General features: G+C 43.8%; 1 protein-coding gene across 4 annotated transcripts in view; it reads left to right on the top strand.

Annotated features, from left to right (window-relative positions):
- The window catches only part of ITPRID2 (ITPR interacting domain containing 2), a 67,130-nt gene extending 44,686 nt beyond the window's left edge, over nt 1-22,444 (top strand). For all 4 annotated transcript variants that reach the window (XM_053409518.1, XM_053409527.1, XM_053409535.1 and 1 more), the window contains 9 exons: nt 4,761-4,852; nt 7,154-8,347; nt 11,570-11,647; nt 12,779-12,906; nt 14,853-15,003; nt 16,741-16,806; nt 17,144-17,557; nt 20,441-20,564; nt 21,226-22,444. In XM_053409518.1, the coding sequence (XP_053265493.1) occupies nt 4,761-4,852; nt 7,154-8,347; nt 11,570-11,647; nt 12,779-12,906; nt 14,853-15,003; nt 16,741-16,806; nt 17,144-17,557; nt 20,441-20,551 (2,234 nt within the window). In that variant the 3' untranslated portion in view covers nt 20,552-20,564; nt 21,226-22,444. The remainder of the gene's footprint in view (nt 1-4,760; nt 4,853-7,153; nt 8,348-11,569; nt 11,648-12,778; nt 12,907-14,852; nt 15,004-16,740; nt 16,807-17,143; nt 17,558-20,440; nt 20,565-21,225) is intronic.
- Nucleotides 22,445-24,406: the final 1,962 nt, after the last annotated feature.

Raw genomic sequence — 24,406 nt, 5'->3', positions numbered from 1 at the left:
GGGTGGGTTTAACAAACCCGTAAGTAACAGTTTGTTCTTTCTGGAACCTCAGCTCTCAAGTCTCTGGCAGATTGAGAGAGAAGCTGAACACCCAAGTGTCTTGAAAGCTCAGAAGTCAAATACAGTCATATGAACTTGCCTTATACTGAATCCAGCTGTCCTGTGATAAGACATTTGCCCAGCATCACCTATTTTATCTATCCATTTAAAAGGTTTATGTTGATATTACTAACAAAATAAAATAAATAAAATTTAATTAATTTATTTTTTTAAATCCTTCCAGTAGCACCTTAGAGATCAACTAAGTTAGTTATTGGTATGAGCTTTCGACACGATAGCTCATACCAATAACTAACTTAGTTGGTTTCTAAGGTGCTACTGGAAGGAATTTATTTATTTTATTTTAGTTATTTTATTTTGTTTCAACTATGGCAGACCAACATGGCTACCTACCTATTGATATTACTAGTACTCCTTCTACATTTGTATCCTGCCTTGCCACTAAGTTGCTCAAGGTCATAGTATACGTGGTTCTCCCCTCCTCGTCTCATTATCACAACAACCTTCTGAGGTACGTTTGGCTGAGAGATGGGGACTGCTCGATGGTCACCAAATGAGCTCATGACTGGATGGGGATATGAACCCTTGTCTCCCAAGTCCTAACCATACACTACATTGAGTTTCTACTATACCAGTATTCAGCTTCCAGGATGGATTTAGAAGCGTTTTTCAGCTGAGAAGATCAAAGTTTTGCGTTTCTCCACTGGAAATGTGAAATAATTCATAGCCACAATTTGTTGTTGCTGTTGTTGTTCTTGACCATTATTTCAGTTTTGCAGGAGGTGTTGCTTTATTTTTAGCACAGTTGCTTCCCATTTTGGGAGGTAGTTAATACAACAGTTACAGATATATGTGCAGACTTCAGTACACAAACAGGTCAATACACAGGGCCAGCAGTTCTTCATGACCTAGATATCTGAGAACCTCTCAGCTAGAGGGTGCCATCAGAGTTGACCCTGCTAACCAGCAGATACTGGGGTGCAGCAGTAGCAACCCACCACTCTTTCCTCCTGAGCCCACCAGCTGTTCCCCTCTGCTTCCCTGAGGGGTTTTGGAAGACAGTGTCTATATGATTGTCAACGTTACATAGCTCTCTTTAGTTGAGCAGTGGAGAAGAGCCAACTTGCCAAAAGCCTTACATACAAAGATGAGGGACCTGTGGCCCTCCAGCTCCCATCAGCCTCAGCCAGCAGTTAGGGATGATGGACTCTGGATTCCACCAATACTGGAGGCCAAGGGTTTCCTCAGGGGATGAAACAAATTGCAAATGAAGACCCTGCTCCTCCACCGCTAACCAAGTTAAGGGTCAAGTAGGACACTGCTATGCCGTTAACTCGCTCCTGTTTTTCTGGTTTCAGGGTTAGATCTGAGTCTGCAGAATGCAAAATTGACTAAGGCGTAACAGGTTCAAGCCAGTTTGTTTAGTCGATAGGAATGTATGATAAGAATTATTACAAAGGGGAATTTGCTGATGTGAATTTGTTGGATTGAGTTTCAGTGTGTTTTTGAGTTCATGTGCCCTTTAAAGCAGCCAATAAGAGCATTTCTCTCTCTTTTGAAAATGTTTTGACTATTTGTTTCTGAACATTGCTCACACTGGGCCCTCAGGTATAAAGCAGGTATTAGTTTTACTGTTCTTAATGCTTAAAAAACATTATTTGGTGGTTCACAAAGGCCAGCCTAATAAAAACTTGCAATTACTACTTTGCAAGGCCAACATCTATTACTCAATGGTCTGAAGATTTCATTGCCCTTTCTACATTTGAGCACAGGGCTTATAATAATCCATCTCATTTAGATTTCTATTCAGACATATGGACTGCTTATATTAATCTATATGTTTAAATTGCGGCTGCTGGAAAAAAATATTTTAAATGTCCCCCTCTCCCTTTCTTTTTGTTATACAGTGGTACCTCAGGTTACATACGCTTCAGGTTACAGACTCCGCTAACCCAGAAATAGTGCTTCAGGTTAAGAACTTTGCTTCAGGATGAGAACAGAAATTGCGCTCCGGTGGCACGGCAGCAGCAGGAGGCCCCATTAGCTAAAGTGGTGCTTCAGGTTAAGAACAGTTTCAGGTTCAGTACGGACCTCTGGAACGAATTAAGTACTTAACCCGAGGTACCACTGTATCTGCAAATAAGCATTCTAAAATAAAAAAAATAAACACCACCAAATACTTTGGTCACCCTTGTCTATCGTGGAGGAGCCATAGCTTGGCGATAAGGCATATCTTTTGTGAGTTGAGTTCCCAAGTCCAGTCTCTTGCAGGCGTTGCCAATTTAAAACACCTTCTAACAGGAGAGCCGATTCAGTTGGAAAGCTTGCCCCTAAAAGTAGCCGCTGCTCTGAACGACGTTTGTGTGAAGTCATCAAATTATTAACACTCATGAGCAGCAAGTTGAACCCGCTTCAAATGTTAAAAGGCTTTCTTGACTTAATCTGCTCTGTAAGACTCTTGAGAGCTCCTGATGGATTAATTGTTATTATTTCTTTCATGTGCAACTTTGTAAGAAGTGTACTGACTGTCAGCTCCATGGAACCTTTAAAAACCTTTCATCGACCTTTTAAGAAACTTCACTGCTCCGTTTTCCAGCCATTTCTTATAAATTATACAGTTTCTTAAAGCGATTTAGATGGGGAGGGGGAAAGAGGAGTTCCAGTTGGATCCTGCCAAAATGTTTACTCTAGCTGTGCACTTTAATTCCCCATAGAATCCTGAGACCTCTGTTGTAAAACGCCTCTTTGTGGCTTATTTTATTTATAACAGAACTTTGTGAAATGTGTAAAGGTCTGCCCCGTGCAGAACACAGCCTGCCTACAAGGACACCTACTAAATCCAGCAACATCCATTGACGCAGTTATATGTGACCATTGCCAGCATCTGAACATAGGAGGCTTGCCTATATCAAGTCGGACTGTCCACCTAGCTCCTTATTGTCTATACCATTGTTTCTCAAACTTGGATGTTGTTGGACCACAACTCCCACCACCCCTGACCACTGGCCCTGCTAGTTAGGGGTGATGGGAGTTGTAGTCCAACAACACTGGTCTATACTAACTCTCAATGGCTCTCCAGGGTTTTGGGCAGGAGTCTTTACCAGCCTTACTTGGAGATGCCAGGAGTTAAACCTGAGGGGGTTTTGCATGCAAAGCAGATGCTAAAGCACTTTCCTAAGGAAGGATGCTGAGCTTCCTTGGATTTCTGTGATGTCCTCCACTGCATCCAGATGTAATTGGGCATTTGCATGTTAAATGCCAGTCTGCACTAAGTAGGTAGTGGTACTCAGCATACTGCCCCCTTGATGGCTGAAACTCTACATAAGCTAAGAGATGGTTGGCAGCATGGCAGCCTGCACCGAATGCAGTGTGTCCAGCAGTTTTAAAAACAATGAAAGTTTTCCTTAGTTTTGCAAGAGGAATTTCAGTTTGGAACGCCTGTCTACAGACCAGTAGTTTTGCTAGGGCTGGCATACGTATGGACACTTCTGGGAATTGGGTGTCAAAAATGGCATCTAGGCGGATTTTTGCTGTATCAGCAAAATGTCCGGGAAAACTCAGATATATGGCAAGTAGGGTGATAAAAAAAAAGCTTTAAAAATCCACAAAACCCCCCAAAACTTTTACTTTTGGGGGATTTTCTCTTTTGGGGATATGGCAACCTTGCTTTTGCTGACTGTTTTTGCTGTTTTGTTTTGCAGGATTTGATGTATGTGTTTTTAAACAGTATTTTATTGCTTGTTACGATTGTGATATCTTGTATCGTGTTTAGTTGCCCCATGCTCCCATTGGGAGGAAAAGTACAAGGAAATAAATCCAAAAGCCAATCTCAACATTGTTATATACACCAGAATGTCTTAAGAACATGGAGCCCGGGGGGGGGGGGAGCTGCACAGATAATGTTCTTAATGGTTGGAGTCACTCGTGGGGAAGAAGCAGGTTTAATTCATCATTTTAGCAGGATATTTTGGACTGCTTTATTTATTTGTCTGCTGAATTCAATTTCAAGATGTGTCCAGTTTTGAAAGACACTTGACCTGGCACACAGATCTGCAAATGACTTAAGTAAGCCTGTTTAAACTGAGCAAATCACACTGAAGCCAATGGAAATATAGTAAATCAGCAGAAATCCGTAAGCTCTTCCTACTAGACCAGGTCAGCACCACTTGTGTTGTACCAAGCTGAAGGCAGCCTCCAGCCATGTATATTGCACCTGCCCAATGTTTGGCAGTCCCTGCTTCTGTATCCCAGACAGCAAACATTGGTTGAATTGCTGATGGGAGACCCCATGTAGCTGGTTGACTTTGTTGGCTTCATTGGTCACAAATAGTGTAGACCTGTGCGTGGATCAGAATTTTCTAAGTCTCTACAGGCTGTAACTGGAGAGTTACTGCTTTTCCAGGAAGGAAGGGGAAGGGGGAACCCAGAGGGTTATTAGTGTCTACCTAAACTATACAATGCCCGTCCTGGAATTCAAACGAAAGATGGCTCCTCTCATACTACCGGTAGAAATTCTTTGAGTTCTCGTTCTGGCAGTGTGATTTGGGGAAACGGTTTCAAATCACAACCTTTGGGATAGAACAGGCCAAACATCGCAGTTCTGCTCTTTATAGCTAAATGCAGATTTGTGTCTGTGTTGGTTCACAATATCTGCTGCAGACAAGTTTGTTTGAACCTCTTGGTTTCTCTCACTTTCGCAGACCAGCTCTTACGATCGGCAAGTCAGCATTCTGACAGCAGTGGTTTTGCCGAGGATTCTTCCACAGACTGCTTCTTGCTGAATCAGTTGCAGGTACAAACCTTATTTTTTACCAAAAAACCCCAATGCGTACATGTTTGCGGGGTGAGATATATAAAGTCCTAGGCATATTTTAAAGTTTTTTATTGACTCTTGGTGACTGAGTAACAGTAATGTTACAGCCATGAAGCTTTCCTCATTTTATTGCCACAAATCAGGGCTTTTCCTTCAGCCAAAACTTGGCTGAACTCAGTTCCAGCCCCTCTCAGGTGGGCGCCATTGCCATTCTAAAGAGAACAAAGGAGGTGTTCACGGTGAGTTCTGGCACCTTTTCTTCTAGAAAATAGCAATGCTGCTTGTAGGGTTGCTGTATTTTGACGAGCAAAAAAGAAGATGCTATGACGACTCTCATTTTCAATACCCCTACTATATGTAGGCTATAGAAGCTGTGATATATTGCTGGGGGGGGCAGGAGAAGAGAAGAGGAAAGCCAGTCTTCAGTCACCATTTATGCCTATGTCTCATCCAGAAAGAGTAGCCAGAGACATTTTGGCAAATTTAAAAAATCCACCTGGACATAAATTTTACTCCTGAAAAAGAGGACACATGGCAACCCTATTTCACCATTTACACAATTTTGTGTAAATCCCTACACAAATCTATTTGTTTCTCTTTGACTACATTTTTAAAATTATTTTTATCCTGATGCTACGCTGCTTATATGTAGGTGTACTTCTTTTAGTGAGCATAAAACTTTCTTAAAATCGCTGCAAATGTTTACTTCAGTCCTTGTTGCAAATGTATATTTTGGTCCCTGTTGCATGCATCAAGAAATGGAATCAGCCCCAAGATAAATTAAAAGTCCATGTTTTAGGTTTTGACCTGCTTATAAAATAAGTATTAGGGCTCATCTGCCTTGCAGGATAAAATCACATCGATGTGCAAGTCCCCTCCCCACAGTCGTTGGTGTTGATCTGGGCAAAAATATGGTATTTTGTAGGCATATGACTATGTTCACAAGCAGTAAAATGCTGTAATGTCATGAGTAACATTCTGCTTGTGTGAATGAAGGCATTGAAAGGCAGGAAACTTGTAATGTTAGCTTGAGCAAAGCAAGCTTTAGCTTATGCCATGAAGTTTTTAAAAGACTGCCTGTCCGGTCTTTTCCTGTGCACTTCCAGCCCTTTCTGCTGGCTTGAGCAACAAGCTTCTCTGTAAGAAATGGAAAGGGATCCGGACTGAATTGCCAAAGATGACTTACCTCAAAATATTATAAATTAGTGCCCTCTGCTGTTAAACAGATTTTTCTTTAAGGAGTAGAATAATGTTTGGTATTTTTCTTCTTCTTTTTTAAGTGGCAGAAAATATATTGTCCATGTTTATATTCTGCCTTTTCTCCAGTGAGCTCAGGGCAGCAAACGTGATTCTCTTTCCCTCCCCATTTTTTAAAAAAATAATAATACATTTTTTCTTTATTTTCATGGTACAGAAGATAAATTTTGAGAAAACAATTGTCACAGCAGTAAACAACAAATAAATTGTCTTGATAAAATTACAGACTTTTGTTATGCCATCTGTTAAAGTTTCATTTGAGATCATGCCACATTTTTCCATGAGCGCTGGGTAGATTCCTGGTACAGTCTGAACAAGGTAGGTTAAGCTGGCTGGCCCAAGCTCACCCAGCACGGAGCTTCATAGCTAGGTGCAGATTTGAACCTGGGTTTCATCTATCCTAAGGGATGCGAGTGGCGCTGTAGGTTAAACCACAGAGCCTAGGACTTGCCTATCAGAAGGTCGGCAGTTCGAATCCCCGTGACGGGGTGAGCTCCCGTTGCTCGGTCCCTGCTCCTGCCAACCTAGCCGTTCGAAAGCATGTCAAATGTCCAAAGTAGATAAATAGGAACTGCTCCAGCGGTAAGGTAAACAGCGTTTCCGTGCACTGCTCTGGTTCGCCAGAAGCGGCTTAGTCATGCTGGCCACATGACCCGGAAGCTGTACGCTGGCTCCCTCGGCCAATAAAGCGAGATGAGCGCTGCAACCCCAGAGTCGGTCACGACTTGACCTAATGGTCAGGGGTCCCTTTACCTTTACCTTTACTTCATCTATCCTGATCTGACACTGTGATCACTATACCACACTGGACCTCACTGTGTTGTATATTAGAGAATTCAGTGGATTAAACATTTGACCAGCCTTGCTTTATTTTCTCATGAATGCTTCTTTCTCCAATCCAGCTATCTTATGGACTCGTTTTGCTTTTTATTTCATTTTTTAAAAGTTATTTGCATAAAGGTACAAATGTTTTGGTATTTTTGTTGTCTCTTCACCACCCTGTTCTCATTGTGTTCCTGACAGGGACACGAGTCATTGCAGGCCATGGGAAGCAGCGCTGACAGCTGCGACAGCGAGACAACGGTGACATCTTACAGTGAAGAACTCAAAACGCCAATAGATGAGCAGTCCTATTTTAATGAGCTTGATGAGGAGAAATTCCTCCGCACAGAAGTGGAGCAGCGGAAGAGGGAAGCGGTTTCTGGGAGCGACGCCAGAGAAGGTCGGAAAGTTCTAGAAGGCGAAACTGGGCAGGCTGAGACCAGAGGAGATACAGAGTTTGGCCAAGGAGGGTATATTAGAAAAGATGAAGATGCTCTTGCACAGGAGGGAGAGTCTGAAGTGCTAGAAGAAGGCAGTGAAGAGAGCGACGCAGATAAAAGCAGCGAGTACGAATTTCCTCAGTATAAAACGCACCATATTCTTAAATCGATGTCTTCTATAGAAAGCAGCAGTTCATCTCCTTCGTCCACTGAGCGGGTTAGCATTGCTTTGCAAAGAGCCCAGAGGAGGATAAGTGGCTCGTCTGATTCCAGAGCCGGTCGCTCGCTGCTCAAATCGAAAGACTTTCTTTTCAAGCAAAGGCATCGGATCTCTGAGTTGGACTATCCATTGAGGCGCTCCCAGTCTCTCCCATCTGCACTACTGAACCCGGTGAAAGTTGTCTCCTCCGTGAATGTCCAGCTCACTCCAGGAAAACAGACATTTTGTAGCCCCCCATCTTTTACTTACAAGTATGACACTCCTGAACAGGAGGGGAAGGAGGAGCACACAGAAGAGAAGCCCCCTGAGGAGAGAGACGACAGTCCCCCCAGGTGCAAATCCACACTTTTCATTGCACCATCATCCCTTAGGAAAGAAGGTTCCCAGCCTGCATTGAACAAGGCGGCGGATGAACCGTGTCGGAGCAGAATACAGAGCTGCCCTTTGCACCTCCCGGCTCATATGTCTCAGTCGTCATGCTCGCTACATTCCCTTCAGTTTGACTATCCAGACAGGCCCTTATGCGCGCATATGAGAACATTCAGTACGCACAGCATCCCAAGCACCCCTGGGTCGTCTTGCAGTGGTTTGCCTTCCCCGTTCAGCTGCCCTTACTCGCTGAGGCACGCTGGGCACCGGCGCCAAGCTCAGGCCATGCATTCGCCCTCCACGGTCGAAATGCAGCTGAGGAGAGTCTTGCACGACATCAGGAACTCTTTGCAAAACCTTTCACAGGTAAACTAGCTCATGGCTGCAGTCTGTATACACCCCCCATATGTCTGTTTGGAGGGCGCATATTTTGGTTGCTAAAAAGAAAGACGGCATGCACAACCGCTGTTCGGTGGTTTGTTTAAATTTGGGATTCCCCGTGGCACTTAGGGTTTCCACATGTAATTGATTTTGCTGGCAAAGGGGAAAGCTTGTCAAAGACTGGTTTTGCCAGCATAACGCCCTCTAGGTGTTACGGATTGCAATTTCCATCATCCATGACCACTGGCTGTGCTGATAGAAGTTGTAGTCCACCACAGCTAGAAGGCACCACATTGGATGCCGCTGCCCAAACATTCCATTGAGTCCATGACTAAGTTGGGATTTGACTCCCCAGATCTAAGTTTAATGCTCTTATCAACTGAGTCACGTTGCCTTTCATACAGTCATGGCAAAGCTGACGTACAAAAACTCAGTTCTTTGAAGCATGAATTACCGTATTTTTCGCCCTATAGGGCGCACTGGCCCATAGGACGCACCTCGTTTTTTGGGGGGGGAAATGAATAAAAAAAATTATTCCCCCCCCAGCCACGGGGCTGGAGCGGGGGAAGCCTGAGCTTCCCCCGACCCCAGCCCCCAGAACAGGCGGGCTCGCAAGGCTTGCGGACACCTGCGCGAAGCACGGGGTGCCCTCCGGAGGGCGCCCCGTGCTTCGGGCTGCAGGCTGCTGCCTGCAAGCCTGGAGAGCCCGGCGGCAACTCCCGCCGGGCTTGCAAGGCTTGCAGATAGCTTCCTGAAGCCTGGAGAGCGAGAGGGTTCGGTGTGCACCGACCCCTCTCACTCTCCAGGTTTCAGCGAAAGCCTGCATTCGCCCCATAGGACACACACACATTTCCCCTTCATTTTTGGAGGGGAAAAAGTACATCCTATAGGGCAAAAAATATGGTAGATTTCTTCCTACTCGGGATCTTTTATATGCAAATGTTTTAAAGGCCTTGCTTTTATTAATATTATTAAATTGAGGCTTGAGAAGATAGTTCTGTTCTGTTAGTTCTATACTCCAGTGCATCTGATGAAGTGTAAGCCATTGGTATTCTGTGCCCTGGGGAATGTTGGCATTGCTCAGGTCAGGAGCTTGACAGAGTCCCTTCAAGGACAAGATAAGTAATGGGAGGTAAACTTTGCAGAAGGGCAAGTTTGGTCTCCACTAATTGTCTAATGCATGCCGTGTACAGCTGTGTGGAAATGTTGCATCACAACTCCCATTGTCCCTGATAATTGGCCATGCTCACTAGGGCTTATGGGAGTTATAACAAAGGGATGTCTGGAGGGTCACAAGTTCTCCTCCTCTCATCTAGAGAGTCCTTGAGCAGGATTGTGAATCTGAGCCATCTCCCATTCCCCAGATGTCATTATATTGAGGGCCAGCCTGGTTTAGGCAAGTGTGAAATGCATAAGAGCCAAGCCCCGTTCACACACATAAATTAGAATAAAACAACAATATTTGAATGCCATACATATTTCTGCAGAGTCTTCATGAAGCCTGAGAGACATAGGCTAGGCGGCTTAAGTTTTGCAGCCATGTGTTTCATGTGCAAAACTGCTAATTCGAAAGCTCAGACTATTTTAATGCTCTGCAATAAATTTTGATTAAGTAACTTCCTTTTCGCAACCTCCGCCTAGAACGAATCCCAAGATTTCCCTCCACTTGGTACTTAACAGCCCTGTCATGTTCTAAAATGCTTGCCAGATGCAATAAACTCCGTTCTGGAGCTGGGGAAAGTTCACCTTTTTTTGAATAGGCTTTCACAATCGGAAGCCTCATTTTATCATATGAAAGTTTGGAATGAACATAGTTGCTTTTCCAGTCAGGAGTTTCCCAGGGATCTGACACAGCTTTACTCATTCCATTTTGTAAAATGCATTCTTTTCCATGGTGTCCATAGTTAATAAAATTCCTAGACCTACACTGGACTTGCTACATTTCCCCATCCTTTAGGAGTTTGGCGGTATTGCCTCTGTGTGTTTCTGTTTAGACATATTTGGGTTTGTGTAGATAATGCTATCTGAAGCCTTGCTACTTGCACACTAACGTCTTAGATACTTTTAAGTCTGAGGAAAAGCTCCTTTGTCTGTCATGCAGCACGTATCATTATCATCATAGCACAGTTTTGATTTGGTACTTGTATCTTAACCAGAATATTATGAGCCAGTTTGCGCAGGGGTTACAGCGTTGGACTTAGACTTCATTGACCTGTGCTTCAAATCCCTGCTTAATTGTGAAGTTCACTGTGGCCTTGAAGAAGGCATTTGGTCTCAGTCTATTTCGCAGAGTAGACAGTTGCCTATGGGCTGCTCTTAGTCCTTTGGGGGAAGGACAAAAATCGCAGGTGGGAAGTTTTGCCTTGCACCAATTGGCTTCTTACCCAGAAATTTCACTGCCAAATTGGATTTTTGAATCTAAATCCATTCCTCTTCTTAGTTGGAATTTGCTCTTCACACAGGTGCACAGAGCTAATTCAGATGGCACACATGATACCGCCATCCATAGGACTATACCACCTTGCAAGGCTTCTGGGGCCTTGCTGGTTTGAATACACACACCCAGCAGAATTGAAGAGGTGCAACAAATCTGACCAGTCTCAGATTTTAGATATTTGGGGCTTCAGTGTTTCCATATCTGTGATTTGGAGGGGTGGCAGGGGTATCACTGCCAGAAACATTGGCTGTAACACAGGTGGCTGCTGTTTAGGTGTGAGGGGGCTGGGCCCAGAGTTGAGGATGAAAGCCAAGGTTTGGCCTTGCTTGAAGTGCCAGCCCATTTACTCACGAAGTTGTTAAAGAAAAACAGGGCAAATGCAAACGACCTACCGTATTTTTCCTTGTATAAGACGCCCCAATGTATAAGACAACCTCAAAATTAAGAGATCACTATTTTAAACATAAAACAGAACATCTTTGATATTTTCTTAAATATTCAAAGTTACTGGTATATTTAGTACCATATATTTAAACATCAGCGGTCAGGGAAGTTGGCTGAAGCTGCTGAGCTTTTGTGCAAGTCCCCCAGAGTTAGGGTTGCCATATTTCAAGAGGTAAAAATCAAAATTTGTTGGGCTTTTTTGGTGCAATAGCATGAAAAGTTTGTTGTGTTCATGACTGTTGTATTGACATGTTATTGCTAATTGGTCGTATGCACCAAGCTGTTAAAATGTATGTTTGTTTTGATCTCTTCTCTTCCCTTTCTAGAATGCTATGATGAGAAGTCCTGACCTCACTACAGCCCCTTACAGTACTCAGAGATCTTCTATTCTACCTCTCTATGAAGTAAATGGCATTTTTTATTCTTCATCCATGTTCTGTGTTTGAGATAAAATTGCGCTTATATATATGTATAAAATGGGAATGTCCTTTCATCTGGGTTCTCCCCTCCCATCTTTAGAAGATAGGGACAAAGAAAGAGATGTTGCAGTTCTCTACTCCATGTATCCAGCCCTCTCCCTCCCTCCCTCCCTCTGGGTGGTTTTCAAGGGCAAAGGACAGGGAAGTCATGGGGATGCCGTAGGTGTGGTGCTGAGATGGCTGACTCCACCAATAGGCTCTAAGTTGCTGAGCCCCAGTCCAGAGCCCAAATTGTCTCTATGAAGACAATCCATTGGCAGATTGGGCTCATGGAATTCATGGAAGACAAGGCTATAGCTACCAGCCATAAGGTAAAGGTAAAGGTAAAGGGACCCCTTAAAGGTCCAGTCGTGGCCGACTCTGGGGTTGCGGCGCTCATCTCACTTTATTGGCTGAGGGAGCCGGCTTACAGCTTCCGGGTCATGTGGCCAGCATGACTAAGCCGCTTCTGGCAAACCAGAGCAGTGCACGGAAATGCCGTTTACCTTCTCGCCAGAGCGGTACCTATTTATCCACTTGCACTTTGACGTGCTTTCGAACTGCTAGGTTGGGGCCGAGCAACAGGAACTCACCCCGTCACGGGGATTTGAACCGCCGACCTTCTGATCAGCAAGTCCTAGGCTCTGGTTTAACCCATAGCGCCACCTGCGTCATAGTGGCTCTTTATTCCCTCCAGTGTCAAGAGGGCGGTATGCCTCTGAATACCAGTTTCTGGGAATTGCAAGTGAGAAGAGAGCTCATGTCCTGTTTGTGGACTTCTCTTTTGTATTATTGCATATTTTAATTTTTGAGGTTGTTTTAGTGCCCTGGCGGAATGGTTTTTGTCTCTTTTAGTTATGCATTGGTTTTTATAGTTGGGGAACTGTAGCTGTAAACTGCATAGAAGGCATTTTGACATAAGCAATATACAAGTGAATCATCACTATCGTCGCCATCTGCTTGGCTACTGTGAAGACAGGGTGCTGTCCTGGAGGGGCCTTTAGTCTGATTTGGCAGAGCTCTTGTTATGTATTTACACAGAGTTCTGAACATAAATACTTCTCTGTATCTGTCTAGAATACATTCCAAGATCTTCAAGCCGTGAGAAGGAACCTAAACCTGTTTAGAACGCAAATGATGGATTTGGAATTGTCCATGTTGCGTCAGCAAACCACTGTTTATCAGCACATGACAGAGGAAGAGAGGTGAGTGGGGTAGGGGGGTGTTCTCACCCAAGCAACTTGTTTACTATATCTGTGCTCACATGCAGGTTCCTTTTCTATTTCTACTAAAACCTTTCGCATCTGTTCTCTTTCTTTCTCAAAAGCACTGTTTTTCTTCTAGGTGCGCAGCCTTCAGTTAATCCTAAAGCACGCTCCTTCTCCTTCCTCTTCTGCGCATTTAGAACCGGCCTTTTGCATTCTGACTCTGCCACTTTGCTTCTGATCATCACTCACAGTTAGATTGCTGCAACTTTCTCCATGCCGGTCTTTCTGTTCTGCCACCTCTTCTCCACTCTCTTCAGAGTGCTTCTGTCAAGACCAACTGTTCCTCCCTTTTGCTCTGATCTCTGCCCTCTTGGTAAGATCCTTTTTGATGTTGGGGTTTCGTTTTGTTTGGGCATTAATTTCAAGGGTCCTAGTCCATAGGATGTTTAGATGTTTGGAAAGGGATGGATTTTCATTTTATTTATTCCTCAAGGAGTTCAAGGTGGCATGCTTCTCAACCCTTCCATTTTTGTCCTCGCTGTGAAGCAATAGCTTAAGACTTCAAGACTGTGGCTGGCCCAAGATCACCCAGTGAACTGAATGACTGAGTCGGGATTTAGACCTTGGTTTCTCAGCTCCTAGTCCAACACTATGGGGTGCGGGTGCTGCTGTGGTCTAAACCTCTGAGCCTTTTGGGCTTGGTGATTGGAAGGTTGGTGATTTGAATCCCTGTGACAGGATGAGCTCCCGTTGCTCTTTCCCAGCTTTTGCCAACCTAGCAGTTTGAAAGCAATCCAGTACAAGTAGATAAATAGGTACCGCTGTGGCGGGAAGGTAAATGGTGTTTCCATGCACTCTGGATTCCGTCACGGTGTTCTGTTGCGCCAGAAGCGGTTTAGTCATGCTGGCCACATGACCCAGAAAGCTGTGTGCGGACAAACGCTGGATCCCTTGGCCTGAAAGTGAGATGAGTGCTGCACCCCATAGTCGCCTTTGACTGGACTTACCCATCCGGGGGTCCTTTCCCTTTTATTTTATTTTTACCTTAGTCCAACACTCAGACCACTTCACCACACTGGGGTGGTCTCAGAATTTCCCTCCGGATTATACCAGTCACCCTTATAGCCACCTTGTGGTGAGGTTCCGTAGAACTATTTGTTTCTGAAGATACTCATTTTATTACACACACATCTGCCATCCTCCTAAAGAGATAAATGTGCCCTAAGTTTCTTCTCCCCACCCCATCTTAGTCTTTCAATAGGCTTGTGGTAAAGGTTTGCTTGAGAAAGGGTGACTGAGCTCAAGGTCAGTCATGAGTGAGTGAAGATTTGAGTGTGTGTCTTCCCAGGCCTAGCCTAAGGCTCTGCTCATGAGTTTCTTGTCTGATGTCTGCTACGTGCATAGTAGCCCTTCAAGCCAGCCTAGTTCCACTGAAATCCCGTTTCGTTTTCACTGTCGATTCTGTAAGGAAAGAAAAGGGTTGCTTCACTCTCCCATCCATGTATTACGGCATCTGCATGACCAGCTCTCTCCCTTGCTTATATAATACACTGCTCCCAATAAATACCTGGACCACATCCAAACCTATATATAGCATTTAATTTACAGATTTGCTAAATACATACTAGTTAAGCTCTGGAAGTCTTGTTCCCCGCCCTAAGGGATTAGTTGTTGTTTTTTTTACTAATTTCATCTCCAGTGGATTTTCCTCATTAGTTTGCAAAACCAAAAGTAAAGCCCCATGCACTCCTGTGGAATGCACACATTCCATCTTTCCCTCTTTCCTCTGTTCCCTTTTCTTGGTTGCTATATATTTTCATGTCAAAGTGCATATATCTGCATAACACTGGACTGATATGTTATCATTCCCTCCACTGCTTTGGGTGATATGCCTATTTGTGCTCTGTATATTCCCCTTTCCATTTTCTTTGCTTCTGATTTAGATACGAAGCTGATCAGCTCCAGACCCTGAGGAAATCTGTCCGCATGGAGCTTCAGGAATTAGAAATGCAGTTAGAGGAGCGCCTTCTTACTCTCGAAGAGCAGCTTAGGAATATTCACGTGTCTTCACCTTACAGGCAACAAACACCCATGGTATGTCTTGTCACAGTCCGTCTGTGCAGATATATCTCTGCAAGGGATGTAGAAGCACTGGGTGCTTCTATGGGGTGAGTTATTCCCCCAACACCCAGAACTCTGTTATGCCACCAAGCATTAGAACAGCCACATTAAGCATTTTTGTTTTGGGGCAGAGTGTTTTTTCATGTGGATCCATGTTCCAGAGGCTAATGGAATTCAATATCAGACATGCTAAGCAAATTTTCAAGTCAGTGGGAAGAGGGAAGCCCAGATTGATGGCCTGTAGCCCACAGCCTCAGAATGGTGAGGACATGCACATTCAGCAGAATGGTTGAGTCTGTCCTGTGGGTATTTGTACAGTGGTACCTCGGGTTACATACGCTTCAGGTTACATACGCTTCAGGTTACAGACTCTGTTAACCCAGAAATAGTGCTTCAGGTTAAGAACTTTGCTTCAGGATGAGAACAGAAATCGTGCTCCGGCGGCATGGCAGCAGCAGGAGGCCCCATTAGCTAAAGTGGTGCTTCAGGTTAAGAACAGTTTCAGGTTAAGAATGGACCTCCGGAACGAATTAAGTACTTAACCCGAGGTACCACTGTACTCCTTTATTGTTAAAAAACTAAGAGACAGGCAACTGGGCTTGGATTTGTAGGCCAAGAAGAAGTTGGGGGTTGCGTTGCTCTGTCAATACCAACAGGCATAAAACATGGCCTGTGTTCTCCCCTAGGCTCACAACTTGCTCTGGAAGCATTTCCCCATGTATTTTAGGGTGGTGTAGCCCAGATGTCACTAATGATCCAGTTCAATAATCCACTAATGATCCAGATCAACCTTCCAGCCTCTTGATCTCTCTGGCATTCTTCATATGAACAAACCTGAGATAGAAAATGATAGAGGCTTATATTGACAGTGGCCCAATCCTGGCTTAATAAGCTAGGATAATTCTGAGCTGTTACATCTCCTTCACTCCTCCCTTTGTCTCAGCAAGGAAACAAACCAGGAAGCTACAGCTGACTGCAGCTTTCTGTTACATGTGAGTGGAGAACTGGGGTTCATGGCTTCCAAAGAAGCCTGGATATGGAAGCCACCCCAAACGACAAACAATGGTTTCTTGTGTCCACTCATGTGAAGGGGAAACAAAGGGGCTGCATGTGTGTCAAGAATTTAATCATATGAACGGAGCTATTACGTTTGAATGAGGGGTCAAAAGAAACTAAACTAAAGAGCATGTAGCATATCCAAACTCTGTCCCTTTCCTCCCATCTGAGGGGGGAAGTTCTAGACAGAATAGCTCAGTTGACTACAGGTTACCTGATAACCAAATGGTGACCTCTGCAGATTCAGGTTGCTTTTCCTTGGAGATTCCAAAGGTTTAGAAGACCCAGGGATGGGTCTGAGGAGGAAAAGGAAACATGGTTTTTTTTGGGGGGGGACTAAGAATAAGAACCAAGTAAGTTGTGCCAAATAGATCCACTGAAATTGATGAACTTAAGCTACTTAAGTCCACTGATTTCGTTTGGTTGTCTCTGAGTCCTGACTAACAGGGTCCATCAACTTTAAACTCTTACGGCTCTTTAAATATTTTTCTTCCTTACTATGTCCTGGAATCATAAATGCAGAGGTAGCATAAAAGGCTCTCTGGGTCCTTGTTTTCTCAGAAAGTTGGTGGTGTGGCACAGGCCACGAAGCAGTTTTGAGAGCTCCCGAAAATGTTAACAACCCCTAATTTCTGTGTTTTCTTTTTCTTCCAGGGCATGTATGGGAGCAGAAGCACTGATAACTTGTCGTGCCCTTCTTCACTGAATGTGATGGAGCCGGTAAGTAACCAAGACAAAGGCTGGAAGTGAAGGCAGTGGTATTTTCCAGTCACATTGAGATGTTTCATTGGCAGTGATACATGAATGGAATGGATTGGAATAAATGTATGTACAGAACATATGAGATATTGGGGATGCTGTCAAATTCATGCTAGGCCTTTGGCTATTCTGAGACGCAGTGCGTTCCAGTAGGGTTGAAGGCATGGCTTGTAGCCCAAGGATGAGGCGGAATTTTTGTGCTCCTGTTCCAGCATACATTTGTGGTTTTGCCTGTCTCACAAGACAGTGAGTAAAGCAGTTGTCTTGTCTTTCTCCCCCACCTCCCGTAATTCCGTAGGTCTCTGAACTCATTCGAGAGCAGTCATTTCTGAAGTCTGAGCTGAGGTTGGGTCTGGGAGAACTTGGAATGGAGATTCCGCCGGCTGACGGCTCAGAATGTGCCTTTGATCACGGACATTCTGACTCCTCTTCAGTCTGTTCCAGCCAAGCCAGCAGAAAAGACAGTGCACACTCATCTGAGATGATGGGGAAGGCCAAGCCCCAAAGCAAAAAAATCTACCGAGCGTGTGTGGCCTTGATGCCCTCTCCACCGGCAAGAGCAGGAACAGGGCAGCCTCCTGAAAGCTCTGAGGGACACACAACGTCCAGGTCGGAAGTGGAGCAGAAACTTGAAAAGATCCCTCTTGTGCCTGCGGTTGAAGAAATTCACAGAAGTGTGGAGAATGATGAACTGCAGCAAGTCATACGAGAGGTGAGCAGCAGGCTGGCTAGCATTTTTTTGACAGGAGCGTTTGATCTCAATGTTTTCTTCTTAATGTGGCTAAGAAGATTCAATTGACCTCACCGAACTCCAATCCCCAGGGTAGTTTAATGATCAATCCCTCTTCCCAGGAAATGGGGAAATGTAACTCCGTGAGGGTAATAGGGATTTCCTAACAACTCTTGGCAACCTTAACAAACTATAGTTTCCAAGATTCTTTGAGGGAAGCCATCAGGTTACTGTTTGCAGCAGTTGGAAAGCTTTCTTTCTTCTTTGGCCCAGCCTTAGTTCAGATCTTTCCCAACACTATCAAGAGATGTCAGGGGTTGAACTGAGACCTCCTGCATACAGAGGATGTGATCTTTCCCTGAGAGTCTCATATTCAATGCTGGGCTTTGGAGAAAGTCTGGTGCTGTTATGGTCTAAGGACTAATGCCATAAAGGTTATTCAGTTCTTCTCATGTTTGCTCAGATGTAAGTCCCATTGTGTCGCTAGTCCCTTAAACACAGAAGTTTGCCAAATCACACATTGTGTGTATGTTACAGAGTGGGTTTGTTTAATGCTGGCACCCGATTTGTTTAGTATATCCCTTTGCATCTCATAAATACCAAAAGTATCTGTCTTGCATTGTTTGCTTCCCAAAGCAGAATGAATCCATTGCAGGGAAATTCATTAATATGCATTCTTGATATTTCTTCACAAATGTTAAACTCATGGCATTCTGAACAATTCCTCTCCCTCTGTATACATGAATTATCTTGGCTTGTTGGAGAAAACAGCATAAACAGTATTCAGTGTTCCAGAGCATGCCAGAATAGACTGTAATGTGTGTGAGCTTTTGACCTGTATCTTTTTACTGGAATGAAAAGGAACCCGCTATCCTTTTCTCTATACTCCCACAGAAGAAAACGACAAAAATGCCAAGACACTTAACTTTGTTCTCTCTTGCTTCGAAGAAAATGCAGATTGCTTTCTTATTTAGGGAATATAAATGCAAAATATAAAATAAAATAAGAATGGAGCTAGTGTTCTCTACTTAAAAGAAATCTGGTTATTGGGGAATAGTATCTTGAATCAAATTGTTTCAGGAATACTTGATTTGAATCGTCTGCTTCTTGATACTTTCCATTTTAGCTTTTCAAGACACTGGTGCACTTTTGCAAAGTCACACTAGTGCCTTGGTGAGAGGCAAGTAATGTGAGCATTTCAAGGCACCTTTGGGTGATAGCCAACATTAATCATTCTCAGCATAGACCCATTGAAATCATTGGACATCACCCTCTATTTTGAAGAAGCTTCTCTAGAAAGAGTGGCAGGTCTTACACTTACGTGTAAAACATTTTTTAAAATCAGACTGATTGCAGGTCCGTTGGTGTTCTTTCTTGTGTGCCACTTTCTATATGCAAAGTTGGATTCTTTGCAAACATCCCTTACTGCAGCGAGGAAGCTTGGACGCAGAGACAGCATCCTGCCCCAAGGTCACACAGGAAGCCTGGCTGTAGCAAAGCCAGGAATAGAACACAAGTTGCCTGTTCCTTTCCACACAGATGGATCCTTTCTCTTGCTTGCTCATCCATTAGCTCCGCTAATTTGGGAAGCCTTTGTCACTTCATTTCGGAATGCACCCAATTTATTTATAGGCTTTGTATTCTTGGGTGAATAGCATTCGTCCCTTAAGTGGCAATCCCGCCAGCACTGGAATGCAGAACCCTTGGTTCTCTGCAGAGCGCTGCTCCTTGTGGTCAGCCACCAGGGCTGCAGTTGGGAGCAATTTCCTGGGCATTAAATAAGCACTAAACTGGCTCATTCTCCAACCACACCCCTCCTGCCCCCTGCTGCCCATTGGGTCCTCATAGACAGGAAGAACGATAAAAGGCTTTCTGTTAGGGCTGAGTTTTTGGACAACAATGGTCATCCTGGCTTAGGTATCTGCCAATTTATTCCTCGTCTTTGGCTCCTAGGTTATTCTGCACTTGTGGGTCTGTTTCTCAGTACTGACCCCCCTCCTTCAGTGTTGACCTCCAACAATATTCTTGTAGGATTAAAAGCACAGTACAGAACTTAGGACACATCTACTCCATACATTTAATAAAGCAGATGCTTCCCCACTAATAAACCTGGAAACTGTAGTTTACCCCCTCACAGAGCTACAGTTCCCAGCATCCTTAAACTACAGTTCCCAGGATAAGTTGGGGGAAAGCCATATGCTTCAAATGTATGGTGTTGCGGATTTGTTGTTGTTGTTTAGTCATTTAGTTGTTTCTGACTCTTTGTAACCCCATGGACCAGAGCACGCCAGGCACTCCTGTCTTCCACTGCCTCCTGCAATTTGGTCAAACTCATGCTGTTAGCTTCGAGAACACTGTCCAACCATCTCGTCCTCTGTCGTCCCCTTCTCCTTGTGCCCTCCATCTTTCCCAACATCAGGGACTTTTCCAGGGAGTCTTCTCTTCTGATGAGGTGGCCAAAGTATTGGAGCCTCAGCTTCAGGATCTGTCCTTCCAGTGAGCACTCAGGGTTGATTTCCTTCAGAATCTTATTGAATAAGTTTGATCTTATTGCAGTCCATGGGACTCTCAAGAGTCTCCTCCAGCACCATAATTCAAAAGCATCACTTCTTCAGCGATCAGCCTTCTTTATGGTCCAGCTCTCACTTCCATACATCACTACTGGGAAAACCATAGCTTTAACTATATGAACCTTTGTTGGCAATATAACCCTGGAAAATTGCCTACTGCCACATTTCCCCAATTCCACAAGGAAAAAATGAATGGGATTGGCCCAACCTATGCAGTTGTGCTTAGGCTTCAGTGAGCTACAAATATAGTGGAAGTATGGTAAATGTAGGCAAACCTGAAATGTCTTCTTTTCAGATCAAAGAATCTATCGTCGGTGAAATCAGGCGGGAAATTGTAAGTGGACTGTTAGCAGCTGTCTCTTCCCCTAGCAGATCTGCTAACGCTAAGCAAGAAACGCAACCGTGAATCGGTACTACAGGTAAATATTTCAGTGTTGCTGCATGCCAGTAAGTGCTTGCAGGAGGGTGGGGAAAGACCATGCAAATTACATCAGAAAAGAATGCCATTAAGATTAGGGGCTGAGTATTACAGAATTGCACCACTGCGTCCACTTTCTCAAAGTTGACTCTAGCAACAGTGCTTGGCCACCAGTGGGTGGATTCCAAACCATTAGCCCTGGGGTGTTGAGGGGCGTGTGTTATATATAATATATATATTTTTTCTTAAATTTTCTGTTTTACAATTTCAAATACTCATTTTACGTCCTTAAAATATCAGTGACTTCCCTTCTTCTTTTTCCATAGTTCATTTTACGTACCATAAATCCCTGCATATTTTACAAAAACTATACCATTCAGTATCCCATTATGGCACCCATCAAAACTTATTTACACTGTTGAATTTATCTTAAAGCTGCCAGCGTTTTCAGCTGTACACAATTATTTCCCATATATTCAATAGATATTTTCCAATCTTCTTTAAACGTATGTTCTTCTTCTTCCCTTATTCTATGTGTTGAGTCTGCAAGTTGTGAGTCCCGGGTGTTGAGATGCATGTTGTTGCTTTCACCAAATAAATATGTTTGTTTTTGATTTGAAATGACAATCATGCAATAACTCTCCCCCCCCCCATAACGACAGGTTGGCATGTGGTCCAGGGACACTGTGGAATTCTCCTTTTGGAAGGCTAGATGGGCGTGTCTGCCTGCACTCAGGAGGACAGAAGTGAAGGCTACTGTATACAGTCCGTAGTTTTGTGCTGCTTAATGTTCCACTTCAGCTCCCTCTGCTCCGATTGGGACACTCTACATCTTACTACTGCCCATGAACCATCTTCCAAGCCTTAATATTTATTTGTACATTCCTACGGTTCATTTGTGCATAGTGTCTTGCTATTATTATTATTATAATTATAATTATTTCTTTGTAGAGGTGTTCCTCGTAAAACTTGAAGACTTCCTTGATCTACCCCAGTTATAAATAGCCTAGGATTGTCATTGTTATTTTATATATATGTAAAAACCCACTGACCTCTGTGAGGTATTTAACTGTGCAATAACTGATTCACTCTGAGAGCTTGAAACAACTATAGTAACTATTTTCACTGCTGTTACCAAGTGCCACTTCAAAAGAGGAGAGTAACCTGTTGTGTTGTTGTTGTTTTAAAATGGTGTAACTCTTGGGAGAAGCTATTGTTTGCAAAGAGTTTAGAGAGCTAAATGAACTTATGTAAAACTACTAAGAATGCTTACACCGAGAGCCCTATCTTTGAGCAGTAGACACCTTTTAAAAATAAATAAAAAATTCTGCTTCTTTAATCTTTCTCCTTGGGGGCGTGCTTTGTATTGTTTTAAAAATCCGTAATATATATTAATGACTTCTCAACGGTATCAGGAGGCAGCCTTTTTCTCCTTTTAATAAAACAAGTCTAGAAAACACTAGAGGGTTTTTCTAAGTGGATAATGCTGTTGTTGTGGGGGAATCAGAAGGAATTGTTCCCCTTTTTCTGAAGTTTTACTATGGCCCAGGGAAAATGGCATGTATCAGAACAGATGAAATTGTATGTTGGCAGGGTTTTTGGTTTCTTTTACATGTTTTTTTTGTCAATGGGATGCTAGAAACTCAAGGTTTAATAATGTCTGGATTATTGCCACTGGGATTCCTTATGTTTCTGTGGTTTTGTTTTTTAAATGTGTTTTCAACTAATAAAATCAAGATTGTGTTGAATGCATAATCAAAACTAGTAAAACTATAACTATCTTTTATGAGAAAAGTCTGTCAAAGTGCATTTGGAATGGACATAAGGGCTTTCATATTAAAAGGGGCTGTTATGCCAATAAAATATTTATTTTGCCTACAAGTGTTTCGAACTCGTTATTTTCATTGGTTTTCAGACACTGGAGTCTTCTGGCTGGGCTGGGAGAGTTATATGAATAGATCCTTACATAGGCATTTGAGAGAAGAATTCAGCTTGCATATTAATCCTGGTTTCTACATGCAGCAAAATGAGATATTAGAACCCTGCGCTGGTATAATGGACTGAACCACCTCAGGTGATAGGGGTGTGTGTGTGTGTGTGTGTGTGTGTGTGTGTGATGTATGAATGTTCCTTTACATTACAAGAGACACACAAGCCATGTCCAGTCATTCAGGTTGTGCAACTGAAGTTGATCTGGAGCTCTTGCGCAACAAATCTGTTACCCCCGCAAAAAAAGTGACTTTTTGCTATAACGCTGCCCATCTAGCCTGGTTGCCTCAGCCACTCTGGATGGCTCCCATCAAAAAATGGGGGGGGGCACAATATCACACACTAAAAACTTCCCTGAACAGGACTGCCTTCACATATCTTTTAAAAATCACATAGCTGTTTGACATCTGCTGGGAGGGTGTTCCACAGGGTGGGCGCCACTACCAAAAAGGCCCTTTGCCTGGTTCCCTGTAAGCTCACCTCTCACAATGAGGGAACCACCAGAAGGCCCTCAGAGCTGGATCTCAGTGTCTGGGCTGAACAATGGGGGTGGAGACACTCTTTCAGACCAGAGATTATGGGAGTTTTAGTTCAGTAATCATCTGTGGGGCCAAATGTTCCCCATACCTGACCTAAAGAAAAGGCTGGATTCAAGGAATTTACTGCTGAAGGGAGCGATTGGACTTATGTCTTGCTTAAGAGCTTCCTGTAGGTATCTAGTTAGCTAGTGTGAGAACACTTCTGGGTTAGATGGACCTTTGATCTGATCCAGCAAAGCTATTCTTCTGTTCTTATTTACCTATGGATTAATGTTCAGTGTCAATGGAACAGACTCTTCCTGGTTTCTTGCTACCATTTCAAAAGCTGCATAAAAGGTAAAGGTAAAGGACCCTTGGACTGGTTACGTCCAGTCAAAGGCAACTATGGGGTTGCAGTGTTCATCTTGCTTTTCAGGCTGAAGGATCTGGCGTTTGTCCACAGACAGCTTTCCGGGTCTTGTGGCCAGCATGACTAAACCACTTCTGGCGCAACAGAAGACCGTCATGGAAGCCAGAGCACACAGAAACGCCATTTACCTTCCCATTGCAGTGGTACCTATTTATCTACTTGCACTGGTGTGCTTTTCAACTGCTAGCTAGGACAGAGCAATGGGAGCTCACCCTGTCACAGGGATTCGAACCACCGACCTTCTGATTGGCAAGCCCAAGAGGCTCAGTGTTTTAGACCACAGCGCTACCCATGTCCATAGCAGCTCACTGTCACCACAGTTATGACTCCGTGCTCCTGGATACTTAACATAGCCTCAGGTGTACCGGTAATTTGGTTGATGCATAGATCCAGAAGTTGTCAATGTATATAGGAAGTAGCATGATTTTCCCCCCATATAGTATAGGGTGGTGGTTGTTGTTTTTTTGCAGCTTCCTGCCACATGCAACAACCATCACTGAAGCAAACCTACTCAAACTGGCCTTAAAAATGACTTTCATTGCACTGAGGAGGACGACACCTACACAAACAATCCTTCAGGCTGACATTATGATGGCAATGAATGTAAGCAATTTATTGGGCTTGCTGGCCAGGATCCCAAGCACCACGCGACTAATTGCACATGCCTACATGGGTTTCAGACAGCGGCCTTCTGTGCAATGTGTCTCTTTAATTCTTCACGGTCTCATTGTGTCTCTCCAAAAGAGCTTTTATGTTCTCCAGTAGTGAATAAAACAGAGTCACTTGTTCTAGATACCAAGTTTTGCTCATCTACACCGCCGCCAGAGACCCTAGGGTAGGTTGCCATATGTCCAGAATTTCCTGGACATAGCCAGAATACAGCAGTCAGAAGCAGTGTCTGGGTAG

This window comes from Podarcis raffonei, chromosome 1 (assembly GCF_027172205.1).
Source record: "Podarcis raffonei isolate rPodRaf1 chromosome 1, rPodRaf1.pri, whole genome shotgun sequence".
NCBI classification, from domain to species: Eukaryota; Metazoa; Chordata; class Lepidosauria; order Squamata; family Lacertidae; genus Podarcis; species Podarcis raffonei.
Note: the sequence above shows the minus strand (reverse complement) of the source record. Positions and strands in the feature narration are given on the sequence as shown.